A 22,236-nucleotide genomic window follows, 5' to 3' on the forward strand; every position below is an offset into this window, starting at 1 on the left:
CCCTCCCTCCCTCCCTCCTTCCTTCCTTCCTTCCTTCCTTCCTTCCTTCCTTCCTTCCTTCCTTCTTTCTCTCTCTCTCTCTCTCTCTTTCTTCTCTCTCTCTCTCTTTTTCTGGAGACAGTGTTTTGCTCTGTCACCCAGGTCAGAGTGCAGTGGTGCAATCATGGCTCTCTGCACCCTTGACCTCCCAGGCTCAAGCAATCCTCCTACCCCAGCCTCCCATGTAGCTGGGACCGTGGTGTGAACCAGCACTCCCAGATAATTTTTATTATTATTATTTGTAGAGATGGGATCTCCCTATGTTGCCCAGGCTGGTCACAAATTCCTGGGCTCAAGCAATCCTACTACTTCAGACTCCTGAAGTGTTGGCTAGAAGGTGTGAGCCACTGTGTCTGGCCAAGCCACTGTGCCCAGCCAAGACATGCTTTCTTGACCATACAGAAAGAGCAGGTAAATGATGGGGAATGAAGAAACAGGAGTTGGGGAAGAGAGGGGTCAGGGGGGTGTCTCTTCACCACTGGGTTGCATGAAAACAAGAGAACCTCCTAGAGCAGACAGTGGCCGCAGCAGGCATGGCACAGGGGCTGTTAGCAGCTGTGAACGTGGCTGCTGCGGGGCTACACAAGGCCTTGGCTCTGGAAGCCTGAGTACACGGGGATCTTTTCATGGGAGCACGTGCACATGCATGTGAATACGGGTTTCTGAAGTGGTTGAAGTGGTTTAAAAGAGTGTGGGGTGGGTCTGCTGAACCAGTATGTCCTAAGGAAGCCTGGAAGCCAACAAGGCCCTGTCCAATCCCTGCTTGCGGCCAGGCTGCCTGCCAGCCACGTTGGGCTTGTCAGAGGCGTTTGAATCAGAGGAAGTCTATCTTTAATGGGGGCTGGGTAAAATAAGGCTGAGACCTACTGGGCTGCATTCCCAGGTGGTCAGGCATTCTAGGTCAAAGAATGAGATAGGAGGTTGGCACAAGACACAGGTTATAAAGACCTTGCTGATAAAACAGCTTGCAGTAAAGAAGCCGGCTAAATCCCACCAAAACCAAGATGGCAACAAGAGCGACCTCTGGTCGTCCTCACGGCTACACTTCCACCAGCACCATGACAGTTTATAAATGTCATGGCAACGTCAGGAAGTTACCCTATGTGCTCTAAAAAGGGGAGGCATCAATAATCCATCCCTCGTTTAGTACGTCATCAAGAAATAACCACGAAACGGGCAACCAGTAGCCCTTGGGGCTGCTCTGTCTACGGAGTAGCCACTCTTTTATTCCTTTACATTCCTAAAAAACTTGCTTTCACTTTATGGAATCGCCTAGAATTCTTTCTTGCGTGAGATCCAAGAACCCTCTTTTGGGGTCTGGATGGGGACCCCTTTATGGTCACATCTTTCTGGTGACCATGAAGTGACGATACTGAGGAAACTCCCAACCCAAAGGCTGACTTTGTGTAAGTGGTGGGGTCCGGTGACATCTTTCTGGAGACCATGGAAGGGACAATACTGAGGAAACCTCCGATCCAAAGGCTAACTTTAGTAAGTGGTGGGGTCTGATAACATCTTTCTGGTTAACACCAAAGGGATGACACTGAAGAGACCCCTAACGCAAAGAAAAATCATCTCTACACACCGAATGGCTGATTTTGGGTAAGTGGGGTGCATATACCTGGGCAAAGGACGGGATTCGATTAGAGGCCCAACTTAGGAGTCTCTCCTAAGACAGAGTGAGTTAAATGCCCCTATTAATAAAAGGCAAGGACGCCTGACAGACCTTGGGTTCGAGGCCCAACTTAGGAATGTTAGATTCCTTCCTAAGATTTAGGGGGTGAGAGGCCCCTCTCAGTAAAGCCTCTTTCAGCTAAGAACAGGTTTGGCACTATGGGACATTAACTGCTGTTATCTTTGGATTAATCTGCCTTGCACTCTTTGCTGATGTCTAAGAGTGACAGAATTAGGCACGTACAAGATCATGGGACATGGGGGGCTTTTTCCTCCCCTAAAGGGGAAATTTGAGAGCTGATGGGAATGCTGGAAAAGATCCCTTTGTTATCAGCAAGCAGCCACCTGAACTTTTCAGTGTCGCTGCAGTGGGCAGGTCCTTCTCTGGCCTCCCTGAGCTCTCTGCCTTCCCCGCCCTGCCACAGGCAATGCTTTTTTCTCTCTCCTTTCCCTTTCTTATGTTTTCTATTACTCAGGGCCACCATCTCGCCCAGAGACCATAAGTTGAAACTCCTGGTTGGAGGCTGGATTAACAATGATGGGGCCAACCAGAGGCATGTTTAAGCCTTGCCAGTTTGATATTGGGTGCTAAGCTGAATGGCTAATGTCCATGTTTCGTCACACATATTTTGCTCTGGCCAGGATGGAAAAAGATAATTTTCCTTTATGATCTGGCTTGGCCCCCAGGGCTGTGGTGCAGCCAGCCGGATCACTAGGGCCGCCTCAGGGAAAGGGAACCCAGAAGTCTGCCACGCCAGCAAGAGAGTAAGAATTTCTTACCAGTCAGACTTCTGGCCTTGCTCTACCTCCCTCTCTCTGTGCAAATTGGTTGAATGAATGGTAAAAATCACTGTTTATCTCCTGTAAAGTTTTGATTAAAGGGAAAACAGGATTTGTGAGGGTAACCTTAAGCTGCAGAGAATCTGTCGTACTTTGTGTTATAAATTTGTCTTTCTATATCGTTCTGTCATAAAGAGGGGTACCATAGGATAAAATGTGGGCCTAAGACCCTGTAAGTCCACTGTTCAAGGTAGCACAGCAAACTGGTCAGTTATAAATTTTGCGGCAGGTTCCTGAAAAAAATCTGGATAAAGTTTCTCTCTTATCTTGTTTCAGGTGCTTGGGAGCTTGACCTTATAACTATGTGGCAGTACTTTATCTTGGTCTCTGCCATCACAATGGCAGCCTGGGATCAGGGTTCAATTCCTGGCTTAGGGAATGAGTCCTTTTCTGTCTGTGTATTTACATGTATTATGTGTGTGATGTTTGTATATGAAAGAGCTTTGATTAACTGGTATAATAATAAGAGCTTAAATCAAATATTTTGTAAGAAAAGTAAAAAGTGTAATGCCTTCAGTTCACATGACTTAAGTAATTTTGGGAAATAAAAACAGTTTTACATGTAAGGTGCACAAAGAAAGTGAAATGTGTTTTGATAATAGATTATAAGAAGGCATGGAAAGGTGGATTATTATTATTATTTTGCCTAGAGTAAAACTTAAATTATTGTTTTAAATTAGACAGGATAAAGCTGAAAGTTAAAGCAAGTTGTCAAAAGTTTGTGAAAATTAATCTTGTAAAAGAAATTCTGTGTGAACATACTGGCTAAAGTTAAAGGGGTATTAATCAATTTTCTGTAAATTAAACATTGGAATAAAAGCACAACAGGTTTTCTCTGCGCAATGATCTGCTTTTAACAAAATTGTAAAGGATTAATAAACGGTTTATAAAAATCTTACCTTATGGTCATACTGATTAAAATGGAATAGACTGGCCAGGCAGGATGGCTCACACCTGTAACCCCAACACTTTGGGAGGCCGAGGCCGGTGGATCACTTGAGGTCAGGAGTTCAAGATCAGCATGGCCAACATAGTGAAACCTGTCTCTACTAAAAATACAAACAAACAGCTGGGCGTGGTGGTGTACACCTGTAATCCCAGCTCCTAGGGAGGCTGAGGTGGGAGACTTGCTTGAACCTGGGAGGTGGAGGTTGCAGTGAGCTGAAATCATGCCACTGCCTTCCAGTCTGGGTGACAGAGTGAGACTTTGTCTCAAAAAAAAAAAAAAAAAAAAAAAAAAAAAAAAAAAATTTTTTTTAGGGGTTTTTTTAAAAAATATTTAACAAAAAAAAAAAAAAAAAGAATAGATTTATCTATGAGGTTTTATTAAGAATATTTAACATCAATAGTACACAAATATAAAGGTGAAATTTGGCTTATTTGGTATAAAAGTCATACAGGAAGCATTGTCAAATAGGAAATTGGCTTTCTTTGGGCTGTATTTGTATAAATATGTTATTGGTATGTGTTCCAAAATTAAGTGAAATTCCTATAATTCTGATATGACTTAGTGTATGTTATTAATAGTTGTACTTGTTATGTTAAATTATTGTGTGCTCCAGGAGTAACCAAATTTCCTTGCCAATTGGGGCTTTAACTGTGGCTGTCCTAAGACTTTTTGTCATCCACAGACAATTCTTGTCTTGTTTTGGTCCTATTTAAAAGGTGGCTTGTAATCAGATATAGGCCTTTAACAAGTGCTCTTGAATGCAAGTTTCTGATTACTTTCGAAGTTGTAACATTAGAATAGAGGAAAAAACTTTCAGGACTCTCATGGAGAGCTGAAATGTTCCTGAATATCAAGCAGAACAGGAGTTAACTGCATGAACCAAACTAATAGAAGACTGAAGTCATCTTTTTCGACTTTGCTTAAAACGTTGCTGATCCTTTGTTTTTTTCAAAGTCAAGAAAACTTTTCTTTTGAGCTATTTAGGGCTTTTAACAATTAAGTAAAGTATACTGCTATGAACAAAATTTGAAGCATATTATTTCTCTCTACCTGATTTCTCCAGAATTTAGAAACTATTTGTGAGTATTCTTAATTTATGGCAATATAGTTAATTGCACAATTGTAAAGAATTTGTTTTTGTTTGTAACAGGACACAACTGGAGAAACTGGTTATTTTTTTGACAGGAATGGCATGCTTTCCTTTAAGGAATCAAATTTGAATTGTAGAGTCCATAGAAGACCCATGGGGGAAACTGGCCTTGTACCTTGTCTCCATAGTCCCTGTAAAGGGTTCCTGACCTGTGGTAAGTAAAGAATGTCACTTTCTCACAGGCCCAGGAGCCCCAAGTTATCTTGGGACCCCCCAAGAGGAGAGGAATTTACCCAACCCATAGGTATTTGAGGATATAAACCCATGGCTGGGCTTGCTTTAAAAAAGGTCTTATCTGACATTCCTTATGAAACAGAGTTCCATCAAAGGCAATTTAAAAGCCTATGTGAAAATAATTATTCTTGCTGTACTTTATACAATAATCAAGCCAAGTATATAAGACTAAGGCTTATGTTTCCAAACAAATCAGTCTTATTATGGTTTGTCTTTAGTAAAACTGGGAGACTGGAGAGAGAAATTATGTTTCAAGAACTATGGTACATTTGTTATTAGATTCTAGTTTCAACAGTTGTTTTTAAATTTTTTCTGCAATTTAGACTAACCCTGCTTATTCCTGTGAACCAACCAGTGATCTCTGACTGCTGCTCAGAATAAATAAAAGCGATGGGTAATGTAAATATCTGGATCAGTATTCTAATTCTGGAGACACTGGAATCAGCTAGAGATCCCCATATCAGCTTGGTTCCAACAGTTGCCCAGTTAATAAAAAGCCTTCTTAGTTTACTTGGGATAATTTTGTTTATTTTGTTTTACTGTTGTGGAATATACTGCTGTTGTACTCTTTGTGTAGGAATACAGGATAAGCTTACTCTATGTTTTCTTAAGTTGAACACTTACTAATCTTCCAGATATCACCTTGCCAAACTGATGCTTTCTGACTGAGCTCTTCTCTACCCCAAATACAAGAGACCCTAACAGTTAGGCAGGAATATCATCACCCCTATTCAGCCTGAAGAAGTTACAGAAGATGGATCTTTGTCCCTTAACCCTTAAGATTAAGGATTCTCTTATAAAAGGGAGGGGAGAAATGTCAGAGGCGTTTGAACCAGAGCAACTTGAATAGGGGCTAGGTAAAATGAGGCTGAGACCTACTGGGCTGCATTCCCAGGTGGTCAGGCATTCTAGGTCACAGAATGAGATGGAGATTGGCACAAGATACAGGTCATAAAAACCTTGCTGATATAACCACTTGCAGTAAAGAAGCCAGCTAAATCCCGCCAAAACCAAGATGGCGACAAGAATGACCTCTGGTTGTCCTCACTGCTACACTCCCACCAGCGCCATGACAGTTTACAAATGCCACGGCAACATCAGGAAGTTACCCTATATGGTCTAAAAAGGGGAGGCATGAATAATCCACCCCTTGTTTAGCATATAATCAAGAAATAGTCATAAAAATGGGCAACCAGCAGCCCTCAGGACTGCTCTATAGAGTAGACATTCTTTTATTCTTTTACTTTCCTAATAAACTTGCTTTCACTTTACTCTATGGACTTGCCTTGAATTCTTATGAGAGATCCAAGAACTCTCCCTTGGGGTCTGGATTGGGACCCCTTTCCAGTAGCAGGATGGCAGAGACAGACACACTGGAGCCACCCTCGAAAGAAGCATGCAAAATTCAAATAGCCTCAAGGAAAGTGAGGACGATGTCTCTGGGGGTCTGTTTTCATCACCAAACCCATGTGGCTGGAGATGTCTGATTGGAAGAGTGTGTCCCCGATGAGACATGCATATGACCTCTGACTGAGAGGTCCTCGGAAGCAGGAATGTTTCGGAGTCCAAATCTGTACATACACTGGGGCAGGTATCGAGTGTGTCAACTCCCCCTCTTTAACCCTGAGTTGGTTCTCTACTTCCTGTGGAAGAAGACAGCAATACCCACATGGCACGTACTTACAGATTTTGAGAATGCAATACAGGTGACTGCTCGGTCAAAAAAACCTATTCCAATGACGTGGAGAGTATTCAATGTCACAGAATCCCAGATGCGCACATGTGGGGGCAATTGCTATTTAGAAAAAAAACACAGAGCCATCAACTGTGAGGGGGATACACATGTGTCTTTACCGTGACGCTACAAGATTGCTTGGACAGTAACTCAGACTTTGTCAAAACAAAAGAGCTTTTTCTGCATTTCAGGAGTCTACCTTTTTATGTAAATAAAACATTCCCAATGGCTTCAGGAGGTGGAGGGCCTTGTTGATAATTTAACAGTAAGGAGAGGTTTACCGAGTTTTGAAATTTGAATGGCCAGTTTTTGACAATAGTACCATGGGAACTGACACTTTAATTGGTGCATCTAAATGTGTCTGAATTTTAGAAATGAAAAAATGACAAGTAAAATGGAATCTCACATATGGGTTATTCTTTTAAAGTCTGTTTCGTTGCTAAGGTGTCACCATGCCTAAGTTCATAAGACGGTCACCACGAAATAATATTAAGAGCTTAACAGACCAGGCGTGGTGGCTTACACCTGTAATCCCAGCACTTTGGGAGGCTGAGGCAGGTGGATCACCTGAGGTCAGGAGTTCAAGACCAGCCTGACCGACACAGTGAAACCCTGTCTCTACAAAATACAAAAAATTAGCCAGGCGTGGTGATGCATGCTTGTAATCCCAGCTACTTGGGAGGCTGAGGCAGGAGACTCGCTTGAACCCGGGAGGTGGATGTTGCAGTGAGTCAAGATTGCACCACTGCACTCCAGCCTGGGCAACAAGAGTGAAACTCTATCTCAAAAAAAAAAAAAAAAAAAAAGACACCTTAACATTCTTGGGCAAAACAGGCATCAATTATGTACAAATAAGATTTAGAATTATTATAATTGGCTTAAAATCCTCTCAACTGTGTTCCTAGGTTATTTATGTTAATTTTTCTCTTCCTTAATAGAAGGAAGCATCATAGAGTAACCAGTAGATTTATCAATAAGAAAAGGTGCTGGCATTGGACCTAGTAGAAACACTAGGCAGGCATTAGGTGAACCAGGTTCTAGTTCAGTCTAATCTCTAAGTAGCTGGGTGTCTGCAGGCATTCACTAGGCCTCTCTGGATTTCTCTGTGGGTAAACTGAAAGATAGTTATAACATTTTTCTCTGGTTCTAAAGTACCGATTCAATTTCAATACCAGAAACTGAAATATACTTTTAAGCCACTAGAGGGAGGAACAAATGGCTTACTATTAATTTCAAAGAATTTTTCTAAGCCATTTAACATTAAACAAAAAAAGATTGAAAGACCCATTCAATTTAAGTGAATTTATTTACATAATAGTGGTCTGATTTCCATTATTTCTGTTAACTCTTTTCAAGTATAAAATATTAATGGAGGTCAGGCACAGTGGTTCATGCCAGTAATCCCAGTACTTTGGGAGGTTGAGGTGGGTAGATCACTTGAGCCCAGGAGTTTGAGACCAGCCTGGGCAATGTGGTGAAACGCTATCTCCACAAAAAATACAAAAATTAACCGGGTGAGGTGATGTGCGTCTGTACTCCCAGCTACTCAGGAGGCTGAGGTGGGAGGATCACCTGAGCCTGGGGGGCAGAGGTGGCAATGACCCGTGATTGTGCCACTGCATTCTAGCCTGGGCAACAGAGTGAGACCTTGTCTCAAAACAAAACAAAACAAAACAAAACAAAACAAAACAAAACAAAAAAACCCGGAAAATAGCATAAGATTAATATTTAAAATCCAATGTTACTAAAATATTTTCTGAAATATGGTAGTATTCACTTTTTCAGGATGAAAACATGTTGATAAAATGTATGTACTTAAAGAAATTAGTTTCAGATAAAATATTATGCAATAACAAGCTATATAAAAGTAGCTATCAAAAAAGCTACAAGCTCCCTCTCTAACGCCTTAAAATGCAAATTAAAGTCTTGCTGAAGTGCTTGCAAAATTTGTGCTAAAAACCTCCTAGTAGCTTTTGTGACTTGCACACAGACACAAACTCCATGGGTTAAAGTCACGACTGTTAAAGGACATTCAGAGGACAGGGCAGAGGGTGGCTGAAATTTAGCAAAATGTCGTATATTCAAATTATTATTTACTATAATTTTAACTTCATTAAATGTTTACCTTCATATTTTTAATGCTTATCGTATAAATAAACATTTTAAGAATTAGTGAATTCTTTGTTCAGAACAATGCTATTTAAAATCTGATGAAATTAAGATGAGCTCCAGGGATTTTTAAGGTCACAGTAAGTCTTTTTTTTTTTTTTTTTTTGAGACTTAGTCTCTCTCTGTCACCCAGGCTGGAGTGCAGTGGCATGATCTTGGCTCACTGCAACCTCCACCTCCTGGGTTCAAGTATTTCTCCTGCTTCAGCCTCCCGAGTAGCTAGGACTACAGGCATGTGCCACCACACCTGGCTAATTTTTGTATTTTTTGTTTGTTTATTTTTTTTGAGACGGAGTCTCGCTCTGTTGCCCAGGTTGGAGCGTAGTGGCGCGATCTCAGCTCACTGCAACCTCCGCTCCCGGGCTCACACCATTCTCCTGCCTCAGCCTCCCGAGCAGCTGGGTCTACAGGCGCCCACCACCACGCCCAGCTGATTTTTTTGTATTTTTAGTAGAGATGGGGTTTCACCGTGTTAGCCAGGATGGTCTCGATCTCCTGACCTTGTGATCCGCCCACCTCGGCTTCCCAAAGTGCTGGGATTACAGGCGTTAGCCACTGCAGCCTGCCACACAATAAGTCTTCTAATTTACAATAAAAAATTCTAGTGAGGGGTTCAGAAGTTTTCAGATACCATAATTATATATAAGCAGCCTTACTCGGCAGCACAATGTTTTCTAAAAATTACTTTGTGTTACCAGTTTATTATGAAACAATGAAAAGGTATAACTCACTTTTCCATCCTTCGAGGTGCCTGCGACTTGTCCTGTTGCTATCGTGATCCGGTCAGGATGAACTGCTAGGCTAACAAAAGGATATTTATAAAACATCTACATGTCGCAGGTAAGTTTTACTTTTCCCTTGTTCAAATATAATCTAGTCAAAGATTTAAATATAAGAAATATGTAATGCCTAACTTCTTACAGACTCATGACAAATTCTCTGAGCACTACGACGTTAGGAAACAACTAGTGCCTAATTCATTGAATCTTAATTCCCTTATTTCTGCTCAAGAATTTTCAAACTTAAGGAAAAAGCATCCTCTGCTGGGAAAATAAAATTTCAACCTCAGAACCACGACATTAGTCTACAATCTTTATTAAAAGTCACGTTGAGTACGTAAATAGGAAAAATACCATCTTTCGCCAACAGGATTTTTATCACTGACCAAGGAACCAGGACAAATATATAAATCCATCTCTTCATGCATCCATCCTTCCAAGATACATAAAATGCCTACCAAAAGCTATAAATGAATTATGGGAAGAGCCAACTCAGCCGCAAACCTGAGCAACACGTTTTTATGTTTACCAAAAAATAAAGACCCAAATTAGAAGCCTTTAACACATGATGTGTTAAGAAGGCCTCCAAAGAGGTGGTGCTCTTAGTTGAGACAATGCGGTCCGTGAAGCTCATGTGTTGGTGAGGCTGGAAAAGTAAACATGAGAGGTGTCTCACGGAGCGCAGCAATGAGCGGACCACAAGGAGACCACACAGAAGAGCTCTCCCAAAGACCACATTTCTTCAGACCCTCCTCCTTCTCCTTAGTTATGTCCCAATACTGACCGTGTTCTGCTAATGCTCTTTCCACCTGTGCAACAGGAATCACATTTATTTTTATTTTTTTTAGAGACAGAGTTTCACTGTTGCCCAGGATGGTCTGGAACTCCTGGCCTCAAGCGATCCTCCCACCTTGGCCTTCCGAGTAGCAGGAATGACCTGTTTCAGGACTTACCACTTCACGTCATCGTTGTGGCCAGCGTAATGCCTCTGCAGTTGCTCCTCCACATTGTATAACACCACTACGGACGCGATGAAGTAGACGGTCTCTCCCGTCGGAAGCAAGTACAGGTTGTTACGGCAGTCTCGACCCCTGTACCCATAGCTTTGCGGATGTCAAGACAAATTTTTTTTTCCCTTTAAGAGCTGACAAAACATCAGCTTTATTCAACAGGCACAGGCAATAAAATACCATATAACTATTACCATCAGTGTCACTAATTTAAATAACATTAAGTTGCAAATATTCGGTGACGAATACATGTGACCCCCAAAAGGCATGCAGTAAAGTTGGAAACAGTCATTGATGTAATGTGAATACATATTTTTACAAGGATTTGGTTTTATTTTAGAAAGCTATTGAGTCAATTATTAATTTTTTTACTGTAATCGAGCTAAATTTTACTAAAAAATTCATTTTTTAAACATGGTAAAAGTACTTACAAAGGGTAAAAATGACACACACACATGCACACAAACATGCATAAAAGGTAAAAAAAAAAAAAAATCAGGCTTATCAGATCCTTTGGGATAAGAATCCCTGTTAAAACTTTGCATTATACTTCCAAACCTTGAAAATTATTTTGAGAACAAAGTATCACTTGAACTTGGATGTAAAAAGTAACCCGGCCAAATGCCAAATAGTGGCCCAAAAATGCCCTTTATTTAGAGCAAATTTCATTGCTTTACATCTTCTAAAATATGAACAGGAAGTAGACTGAATAAATGTTTTGAATAATGTTTTCCAGATGTGATACAACCGTTTAATAAACCACTACTGACTTAAAGACAAGCTGAAGCACTTCAATTTTATGTATCAAAATATATTCCAAAACAGGTGCAGGTAAATGCCTATGACATTTGAATTTGAAAAAAAAAAAAAGTATTTTGGGGGAGAAATTTAGGTACAGGTGGTAATTTTTAAAAATTTCTAAAGAATATGATTCCATAATCTCAAATAGTAATTATTCTAAACGAAGTCACAACAGCTTCAATTTAAACCAACATCTTATAATTTGTGTTCCACGCTTCGCATTACACAGGTACTCAATAAATATTTGAGGGTGAAAAAAAATTTTCTTTTTGGCCTTAAAATCTGCATAGACTGAAAGGTGGTCTCTGCAGGCTTCCTCTAAAGTAATAAGAACATGGAAATAAATGGAAAAATAATCAACATTTAATTCACCTTTTTCACAGTTTCTATTTTCTTATCTTTCAGTTGTTTTTTCCCCTGGAATCTCACTTTTCCAAACCTCATGCAATGAAGCTGCCAGCACCTCTGTTTCAAGAACGTTAGTTATATGGTGATTCAGATTTTGTGGCCTATATTTTGGGGAGCCTTTTGATTGATATGAATATATGTATTTTTGAGACAGGGACTTGCCATGTTACCCAGGTTGGACTGGAACTCCTGGATCCTTCCACCTAAGCCTCTTGTACAGCTGGGACTATAGGGGTGTATCACTGTAGCTAGCTTTCTTTTTCTTTCTTTCTTTTTTTTTTTTGAGATGCAGTCTCGCTCCATTGCCCAGGCTGGAGTGCAATTGCGCCATCTTGGCTCACTGCAAGCTCTGCCTCCCGGGTTCACGCCATTCTCCTGCCTCAGCCTCCCAAGTAGCTGGGACTACAGGTACCCACCACTACGCCCAACTAATTTTTTGTATTTTTAGTAGTAGGATGATATCTACATGGCATGTCAATTTCATTTACGTCATTCACTTGACTCCCTTCATTCAGTACTTTGGTATTCATATTTTTCTATCATCCCTTCAGTCAAGGTCACACTTGAAGTTAGGCCACACTTGGTTTAAGGGGAGAATGCTAGTCCTCGTTTCAGGGTACCCCTCTTTCCTTGGGTTTAAAAACTTTTTTGCCGATGTGGTTTAGTTTCAATTTTGGATACTCCCATTTCCTCAATCATAAGGGCAATATTTTCTTGCATTGTCACTGTTGTTTCCTTATAAATATAGACAGCGCCTAGTTTTCCATCTGTCCCTGAAAAGTTGACTAAATATATGATAGCTCCTGTTAAAAATAATTGGCTTTTGACCGGGCATGGTGGCTCATGCCTATAATCCCAGCACTTGGGGAAGCTGAGACGAGCAGATTGCTTGAGTCCAGGAGATCAAGTACAGCTTGGGCAACACAGGGAGACTCTATCTCTTAAAAAAAAAAAAAAAAAAAAAAAAAAAAAAATCAGTTCTCATTAGAATCTAAAATTCTACCCATTCCTGATTATTTTCACCATTTGCTTCTTTATATATTTCTAACTACTATTGTCATTCTTTCGGAAAGAATAAAATTAGGACCAGAAACTAGTGATTCATTTTCTTCTGACAAAGAAAATATCACTCATACAATCATATAACATCTTCATATTTTCTTTTCAGGAAAACAATGAATATGTATTTGAGCCAAAATCACAGCTATTTCATTCAGGAATGGTAAGTTGGTTCTCCTGATAATAAGTAGCTCTTATGAAGCTCCTATTTGGTTAGAACTCTGTAGGTCTCTAACATATGGTCAATTTTGTTACATTAAGTTTTCAAAAGTAACAGTAAAACTTTTTTTTTTTTTTTTGAGACGGAGTCTCGCTCTGTTGCCCAGGCTGGAGCGCAGTGGCGCCATCTCGGCTCACTGCAAGCTCCACCTCCCGGGTTCACGCCATTCTCCTGCCTCAGCCTCCTGAGTAGCTGGGACTACAGGCGCCCACCACCACGCCTGGCTAATGTTTGTGTTTTTAGTAGAGACGGGGTTTCACCTTGTTAGCCAGGATGGTCTCGAACTTCTGACCTCGTGATCCGCCTGCCTTGGCCTCCCAAAGTGCTGGGATTACAGGCATGAGTCACCACATCTGGCCTAAAACATTTTGTTTTTTAAAAGCTGAAGGGGACTTAAGTTTTATGAATTTCTACAGTTAACATCAAGCATTGATTGATAACTTCATGTGAGACGTAATCAGTGAATAAAGGATACACCCATTCCAGCTTGAGTCTCTTGGTTGGAAGTTCTACTTTTGCTTCCAAGCTATAAGAATCCACTTGATCTTTGGGCATGTACATGGTGACAGGGCGTCCACGAAGAAACATTTTTACATAGCCTTCTTCTACAAAAAGAACAAAGATGTCAGTAAGATACCTCAGTGCCCAGCACACCTGAAAACAAATGCTTTATCCTCTCTAGCCTTTCAGTGTAAAAGAGAAACTTTTACCCTTCTGTCATTTCTAATTGATATCCTAGGGAAAAAAGTAACGTATAAGTAAACAGCTTGAAACACAAGTTTGCATCTTGTTTGCTTTTGATATTCTGTTTACTTAAGTACATGAGATACCTATGAAATTGTAAAAGGCAGGAAGGAACTTGGTTCCAACAATGATTTTCCATGAGATTTTACTGCTTACACTTTCTTTTATCATCAGGAGGGGAAAAAATACCACCCCAAACTTCAACTAACACAAGAAATCCACGTAAAGTTTTGAGTTCAGTGTATACACAATCTCAATATCCAAATTCACAAATATTTTCAATATTTAAATGGATTTGTTATATTGCAATGTAAAATATATCTTTATGTATTTTTTTTTTTTTTTTTTTTTTTTTTGTTTTTTGAGACGGAGTCTCACTCTGTTGCCCAGGCTGGAGTGCAGTGGCGCGATCTCGGCTCACTGCAAGCTCCGCCTCCCGGGTTCATGCCATTCTCCTGCCTCAGCCTCCCGAGTAGCTGGGACTACAGGCACCCACCACCACGCACAGTTAATTTTTTGTATTTTTAGTAGAGACGGGGTTTCACCATGGTCTCGATCTCCTGACCTTGTGATCCGCCTGCCTTGGCCTCCCAAAGTGCTGGGATTACAGGCGTGAGCCACCGCGCCCGGCCTATGTATCTTTTAATTGAGCAATTCTTTCAAGTGTAAAGAACATAAAATCAGCAGAAGTGCATGCTAGGATGCAATGCAAAAAGGAAAATGCTCATAGAAAATCTAGAAATGGAAAACAAAAGAACAAAAGACCCATTAGAGAAATCTGGATGCAAAACTCTCTAGAACGAACATTTCTGTAATAAAATAACTTTTAATATTTCAATAAATTATAGGGACAAAAGTAAGTATCAATAATGTATCGACACAGGGTAACTCCTAGACCTTAAAAAGAACATCTTGGGGTGTTCTGACTGGAGTTCTCAGGATATGATAAGGGCAAAGTAAATGTCTTGTGAGCTCTGCTCCTGATGAATTCCACTCAGATTCAGAACTCGCTGAATTCTGAAATCTCACTGCAGATTAAAGGACATGGTCTTAATGGTATTTAAATTGGGCAGTTGGAACCAGGGATACCTGTATACAACTCAACAGAAAAAGCATCCCCAGGGAGGAAATTGGCGAGGAACAGTTAGGAAATAATTATAGTACAAATTAGTGTTATAAGTCTTATTCTTAAGGATTTTCAAACAATGCCACATGCAATATTACTTAAAAATCAAGAGGGCACCCCAGTTTCATGTTATTGTGTGCATGCGCTTCAGGTCTTAAATGCATGCATGTGACACACTCTTCACACTGCATATTAAGACTGACGTTGAGTGAGAGTCATGAACGCCGATCATCCCTGCCTATGTGTGCCAGCCACTGCGTCCCATGGATCCTCCCCTTACAATATCTCCCATGGTGGTGCCAATTTCCCCAGGTGCACTGGGGCCCCATCACCACAGGCTCTCTTATGGCTCTCCTGGGTCAGTTTACACACTGCTGCCAAACCCACCAAGGCCCAACCAGGTTTTATGGAGCCCTTCCTCCATGTAAATTTCTTCACCTGCTCTCTTCCTTGCTGGATCCAGCAGGTCTAAATGCACTCCTGGGCTCTCATTGCACAGGACCTCATCTACAGCCACCCACAGGGATTCTCCTCTGGGGCCAGGCGTGTCTCTTCGCAACCCCCTATACCCTGCTCTGTCTGTGCCACCGCTCAGGCTGTTCTCCTCTGATGCTTCTTCCCTTCCTTAACCCTCACCCAAATATAAGCTCATCAGGGGCTGTGTGGCTACCACAACCAAAGAATCTAAAAGCACCCAAAAGATTGACATTCTTGAAAAGAGGGGCAGAAGACTGGAGTTGACAGCTAAATGAAAAGGGATTCTAGCAACTCTCTTTGTAAGAGAATCAGTCCTGACAGAAAGCTCGCAGAATGTAGGTTAGGAATAAAGACAATATAATGCTATTTCCACAACACATAAAACGCACACCATGGATGTATATAACCAATGTCTATGAAGTATCCACCTGAGTCACAGACATGTGATGATTAAGAATCCTTAGGACTGAGCTTACTTACTGCACAATTTTAACTTACTGAATTAGGCAAAAAGAGCACTGAAGTTGGCCTTGGCACTGTTTTGTACTGGTGATTCAGACAGGCTACATCTAAAATCAAAATGCAGCCAGGGAAAGCAGTGTTTGTTCCAGGCAGGTTAGGATAACAGCACACACGCCACCAAACCCAAAGGCGCTAGTGGGAAGAGGCCAGCAGCAGTGCATGGTACCAAGTCAAACAGTGGGACATCCAGGGGTGGCCCTATAGCTCTCTTAAGGTTTACATAGATGAAAAAAAAATTCCTGCAATCAGCCAATAACCAATTGGGATCCAAATTACAGCCACTTATTAAAGCCCATCCAAGTAAATGCTCAGGGATGCATTTAACTTAAAATGAATCAAAGTGGCTTGCAACACAAAAACATTTTCATACAAGGAGAGCATCTGTTTGCCTGTATGAAAAAGGTTTCTGTAGCCTGGGTAACAGCTTTGCTCAGAGAGCTATGAGGTTTCAGAAATGCTGCCTACCTTTGCAGTGTGTCACCCGGCGTTTCCCTTGTGATTTCGGAGACAGAGACAGAAGGGCTAGACAAAGAGACGGTGGAGTACTGCAAGTGTGGCTGGCCTGCCTGCCCAGAGCCCGGAGCCCTCACTAGCCCACAGGCCAACACCTGACCTGCCCCCCAATCTTAAAATCTGGACACAGTTCAGGGATCCTGACAAGTGCGCTCACGATGTGACCCTGCGAGCTTACAGCAATTACATTTTCAGTGAGTAGTTTCATGCTTCCTGAAAATGAAATGAACACTAAAGCACATGCTGATAAATACAACACTTTGATTTTTATGTTTTAATTCTGAACTAAGGAAAAAAACTAGAACAATTACAATTAAATGAATGTATTTAATCAATTACGTACTTGTCCTTTTTTTTTTTTTGCATTTTAAATGCATTTCTAAATAAGGTTAAGATGCTATACAACAGCATCTACCTTATTACAAAAGGTGTTAAAAAAGATATATGGAAAGATATACATGAACTATTAGTTTGCAGTTTAGGAGATCATAGGCAGAAAAAGAAAAGCTACTTTTAGACAGTTATGTAACTTGATGCATAAGAAACTTTCCCCTAAGAGAAATGCAAATGTTGATAACAGAATCCAGTTAGTAAGGAAGGAATAGCCAAGGCAACAGACACCTTTTAATCTAGAAATTCCATCATGGCATGGGCGGTGGCGTTCCACTCTCCTCATTATTGGCATGTCTTACATTGGTTTTGGAGAGGGTAGGTGAAGGGTTTGCCCTCTACGACTTTTAAGGCAGTCTTGCTGTCACTAGCTGAGCCATTCAACCCCCACGAACAAAGCTGACAGCACTCCATCTGATCTGCACAAACCAAAGCTCCTGTGTGTTCCCAGGCTGGCCCCTGCAGCTGGCTACTTCTTTTCTGTCCCTTGAGTTCTGAGGAAACGAGTGAGGGGTTCCCATACAAAAATTAAATCAGACTTACCTGCACTGAATACAGGCTCCTTGGGTTTGCTGTGAAAATAAACCAAAACCAGTTTTTAAAGAGCACTGTGGGTGTTTAATCTCGTTCACTTCAGACCCCACAGCCACGGCTGCAGTAGTCTGTCACACAAACGCTGCGTAAGGTATACACGTCAATAAGAAAAACACAACCAACTTCACTGCAAAAAGGAACACACATAAACAATCATAAACAATCTCATAGGGGCAAGAGACTGCAATCCTAACTTTATCACCAAACTTGGGCTTTTTATGAGTGCAAATAAGTGTTTCGGGGAGGAAAAAATGTGGCTAATCAAGATGGGAATGACCCTGTCTAAATGCGTAAAAAGGGTTGTTTTTATTCCCCACACTCTTCTGACAGATTATTTAATGAACTTATTTAAAACTAGCACATTCCTGACAAAAGATCTTTTGGTGAGGGTTTTTAGAGCACACCTCCTAAGCGGATTGCTGTTCTAGGAAGACAGGTAGGTGAGCATAAGGTAGAAAGAGGAGGGGGGAACACCAGGGTGTGGTGCCCTCCAACTCAGCCATCTCTCGGGAGAGGTGGGGACACCCCTGCTGACTTCAGTCACCCTGGGCACCCCCCATGAGCAGGTGAGACCACCCCATGGCAGTGCTTGGGAAACCAAACTCAGGAATCATTCAAGGACAGACAGCTGCAGACAGACTAGACATCCCTAGGAGCAAGCACCCCATAGGAGAAACTTCCACGAGTGGTCCCTGGGGGCAGAAGGAGAGGCGGCCGCCACTGCAGACCCACTACTTCCTGCCAGGGGCACCCCTCCCATGACACCATCTTTGGGGAGATGGCACCATCTCCATTGCAGACAGGGACAGGGAGACCCAGGGAGCTCAGGGAGGGGGGTGACCCCTTGATCTCAACTTTGACTCCAAAGTTCATGCTTCGCACCACTTAGCTTCCCTGACTTCCACCTGCTTTAAGATACAGAGCGAGACACAGGAGTAAACGGACGTCAAGGGGCACACTGCTTTTACCATAGTGCCTTAAATGCTGCTAGGAGCACATATGCATTGTGTGTGTGTGTGTGTGTGTGTGTGTGTGTGTGTGTGTATTTAAAACAAAAACTTGAGCAGATATATTCCTAATATTACTCCTCAATTTTGACTTGAAACACAATGAAAACACCAGGAATAAAAACTATCCTTAATCTCATGATGTAGTAAATAATATTGTATATTAATATTCTTGATTTCCAGACAACTTCATGTAGCACATGGAGTGGGGCGGGGGAGCCTACTACTTTCCTGATGCTTTAGAAGTGGTTTACTTTGTTCAAACGTGTTTTAAGTAGTTTTATAAGCTATAGGCTTAGCTTCCTACATTCTAAACTATGGTCATTGAAAATACTACTATAAAGGCATGGCACAGTCTTTGAACCTAAAAGCCTGGGTCTTACATTGGCCTACAAGGCCCTGTCCAATCTCCACCTAACCCCTGTATTCTTCCGAGCTCATCTCCCTTCACTATATTCCCTGCTGTTCTGGGAACCTGGTCCAGCAGGCTCCGTGTCAGGCGCTGGCTCACGGTCCCTCCTGGACCATCCTCCCCGAAGTCAGCCACTCTCGGGCCACCGCTTTAGCTGTGTGTATGGCTTCACGTTCCCTGCTCCATACTAAAACTCTCCTCAGGCCCTGCTCGCCACACCCCCCGCCCCTCCTGATTTATTTTTCTCTATAGCACTTATTTGCCCCCTGACTTCATTTTATTTCTCCCACCAGGAGGCAATGCCACAGGGGCAGGGATCTTTCTGTTCATGACTGTATTCCCAGGGCCTTGGACAACAGGCAGCGGCTGCCCTGGTGTGAGGCCTGGAGCTCCTGTGGAATTCCTCTTGGTTCTCCGTCTTCAGTCTTCAGCAGGCCCCAAGGATCTGTGCCTGGTGGGTGGTGGTGGGGTCTGCTCTCAGCAATCCTGCCTCTCCCTGGGGCACAGACAGCTGCTGCCTGGAACCTGGTCTGGGGCTTGGTGTGCAGATGGAGTTTCTCTCCGTCCTCCAGGTCCCCAGACCTCACTAAATACCCACCCCTCAAAGGACTCTCTCTCAGCTTTCCTCATCCTTCCTTCCGGGGTGGCCAGCTGCTCCCTGGCCCTTAGTTCAAGGCCCTGAGTGTGGCTTTCCTCTTGGCATGCCTCTGCCTCAGCCGCCTGTCCGGCTCCCAGTCCACCATGCACACTCACTGAGGTCCGGGGAAAAGCGGAGTGCATGTGAGTAGGGGGAAGGTTCCCGTGTGCCAGAGCCCCTGAGGACTCTGAACTCTCCTGCCAGTCCACACTCAGCCTTTTCCAATTCTACAGCTCCTGGTGTTTTCCTACTCCCATCTATGAGGTCTCCCCTTTTCTTCCCGCCGCTCTGCCAAAGACAAAAGCAGCCATGGGGCCTGTCCCTCCTCAGAGGGGCTTGCCACTTTTCAATAACATTTCAGTTCATTATACTACTTTCTGTCCTCAGCTCCATGGTGGGCTTACACTAGCTATGATACTGTAGATACCTGAATTGTTCTCATTTTTAGGGTGGGAGTGACATTCTTGTCATTTTCTGTGTGCTAAGCAGAAGCAGAAGAAATCTTAACTCCAAATTTCACATATATTATTAGATTTACAGGCAGAAGGAGGTGAGAACAGAAGGAAAGCTAAGACAAAAGACTACGAGGCAAATCTAATAACAGAAACATAATCAAAGGGAAGCCAGGTATGGAATCCAAAGATAGGAAAACTTATTTTTTTATCATGACTTTGATCACAAAAGTAGAATGATGCAAAAGCTATAAACACAGAAATGAGAAATTCAGAACTTGCCCTAGAGACAGAAAAAAGCAATTATGAACTATGTTCTTCCTACAAAGAGAAAATCTGCAGGGGAATCTGAACTCTCCATACAGGGAAGCTCATGGACCTTTGACACTGAAGAACTGTAAGAGGAAGAATGAAAGATTTCTATTAACAGATTAGATAGCAGAAATGTTAACAACTAAAGTCATTGAGAGAGGTATCAGGTGGTACTAAAATGCTTACATTTCTTTAAATCATGCTCTAAACAATGTATCACTTTGTGGTACGCGGTTTAGAAAATATACTACTGCTATGTTTTATTATTTTAGAAAGTTGAGTTTTTGTTGAAAAAACCCAGCATATTTGCTTTAGAACCCATTACTCCTGCCAATGCACCACTACCTGTCCTAAAAGGCAAGCCTGGGAGGAGGTAATTTCACTCATGCATGCAAATCTTAGAATATAAACCCATAAAATGATGACGAATCTTCTGAACAACTGATAGAAAGGCAAACTCACAGATGTGCAGTGATAACCAGAAGAGAACATTAAAGCCACTGTGGCCTCTCAACAAAGTCTGTTGACGGGAGTCATGTGCAGAAAGTGCATTTTCCAGAACGCACAGCCACTCGAATTGAGAGTGGGTCCTTCAGACCCAGCACTATTTGCAACCCGCTTGGGCGGTGAATTCACTTGGAGTGGGAGATGATTGCTTCTCAAGGTGTTATGTAATTCATCTCTGATTCCCCATTTCTTGATGTGAGCTCGATGGAAAAAATTAAGTGAGTGACTTAACATCCCCTCAACAGCTGGGGTGTGGCTCCATGGTGGGGGGTGTGTGTAATTGGGGAAGAATGCCTAGGCCTGTCCTAGGAAGGGTGAAGGAGCACCAGCTGCAGAATGAGGCTTCATTCATCCCTCGCCCAGTGTGGAGTCAATCAAGATGTCCTGCACCTGCCTCTGAAGCCAATGACAGAACTAAGCCCAGAGGAGAGAAAGGATTTCCCCTCTGGTGAACAAACTCAGTGCTTGGCTATTCTGGTGTTAAGTTGTGGCCAATGTCTCCAAGACGAACTCCAGTGCAGTTCTTACTGCTTATACGGAGATTTGCTGAAAGAGCTTGGCTGTATGCTCCCTTGAGCTGCATGGTTCAAGAGCTGATGTAAGATATAAGCAGTCATGGGGACTCACGGAGGATGAGGTACACTTGAATCTTCACCACACCAGCAGCTGTATGGGGAGATGGCAGGAGAACACTAGACATCTGCCCCAAGGAAAAACTCCTGCCCTGAGCTGGGAGGCTTACACCAAGACAGCAGTGCAGTCAACACTGCAGAGACAGCTGCGAACACATATGTCAAAATTCAAATCCCTGAATATGCTCACTATGGACTTGGGGCACAAAGATGGTCTGAGTGGTTGGTTTTTACTCATCTGATAAAGCTCCTATTTGCTGCACCGTAGACTGGTATTTACAAGGAGAGTCCAGTGGACAATGTGTCCAGGCTGCAACTCAACAGATATTCACTGTGCCTCTCCTCTGTGGGCAACTGCTCTTAGATCTTTCATCTACATTAACTAACCTAACCCCATGTTCCTGAAAGGGGGGTCTGGGGCCAGATCCTGCAGGTCTTTTGACATGTGGTGACATGTGTAAAACTCCTGGGCAAGTACGATCAGAGTGGAACAAATAGGAGCCACATGCTGTTTGAGCAGAGATACTTGCTTTTGAAAATGATTAATAAGACTTGATAGAGAAAGAATCCTTTCCAAAGTTAAACATGCGATTTCTCCAAAATTTATTCATCCAGAACAACTTTGGCTCTTGGAATAACATGACTTCTTTTTATTTTTTGAGACAGGATCTGGCTCTGTCACACAGGCTGGAGTGCAGTGGTATGATCTCGGCTCACTGCAACCTCTGCCTCCTGGGCTCAAGCCATCCTCTCACCTCAGCCTCCCAAGTATCTGGGACTACAGGCGTATGCCACCAAACCCGGCTAATGTTTAGATTTTTTTTGTAGAGACAGGGTTCCATCA

At 42.3% G+C, this 22,236-nt stretch overlaps 1 protein-coding gene across 4 annotated transcripts in view; it reads right to left on the reverse strand.

The window, feature by feature from the left end:
* Positions 1 to 22,236, reverse strand: part of EML1 (EMAP like 1) — a 210,124-nt gene that overhangs the window by 35,812 nt on the left and 152,076 nt on the right. For 2 of the 4 annotated variants that reach the window (XM_017892320.1, XM_017892322.1), the window contains 6 exons: positions 17,383 to 17,411; positions 16,402 to 16,458; positions 13,543 to 13,672; positions 10,523 to 10,672; positions 9,522 to 9,591; positions 6,571 to 6,681 (listed from right to left, as the gene is read on the reverse strand). In XM_017892320.1, coding sequence (XP_017747809.1) covers positions 6,571 to 6,681; positions 9,522 to 9,591; positions 10,523 to 10,672; positions 13,543 to 13,672; positions 16,402 to 16,458; positions 17,383 to 17,411 — 547 coding nt within the window. The remainder of the gene's footprint in view (positions 1 to 6,570; positions 6,682 to 9,521; positions 9,592 to 10,522; positions 10,673 to 13,542; positions 13,673 to 16,401; positions 16,459 to 17,382; positions 17,412 to 22,236) is intronic. The other 2 variants (XM_017892321.1, XM_017892323.1) reach the window with 1 other exon arrangement.

Source organism: Rhinopithecus bieti, unplaced genomic scaffold (assembly GCF_001698545.2).
Source record: "Rhinopithecus bieti isolate Rb0 unplaced genomic scaffold, ASM169854v2 scaffold_20150, whole genome shotgun sequence".
Classification (NCBI taxonomy): Eukaryota; Metazoa; Chordata; class Mammalia; order Primates; family Cercopithecidae; genus Rhinopithecus; species Rhinopithecus bieti.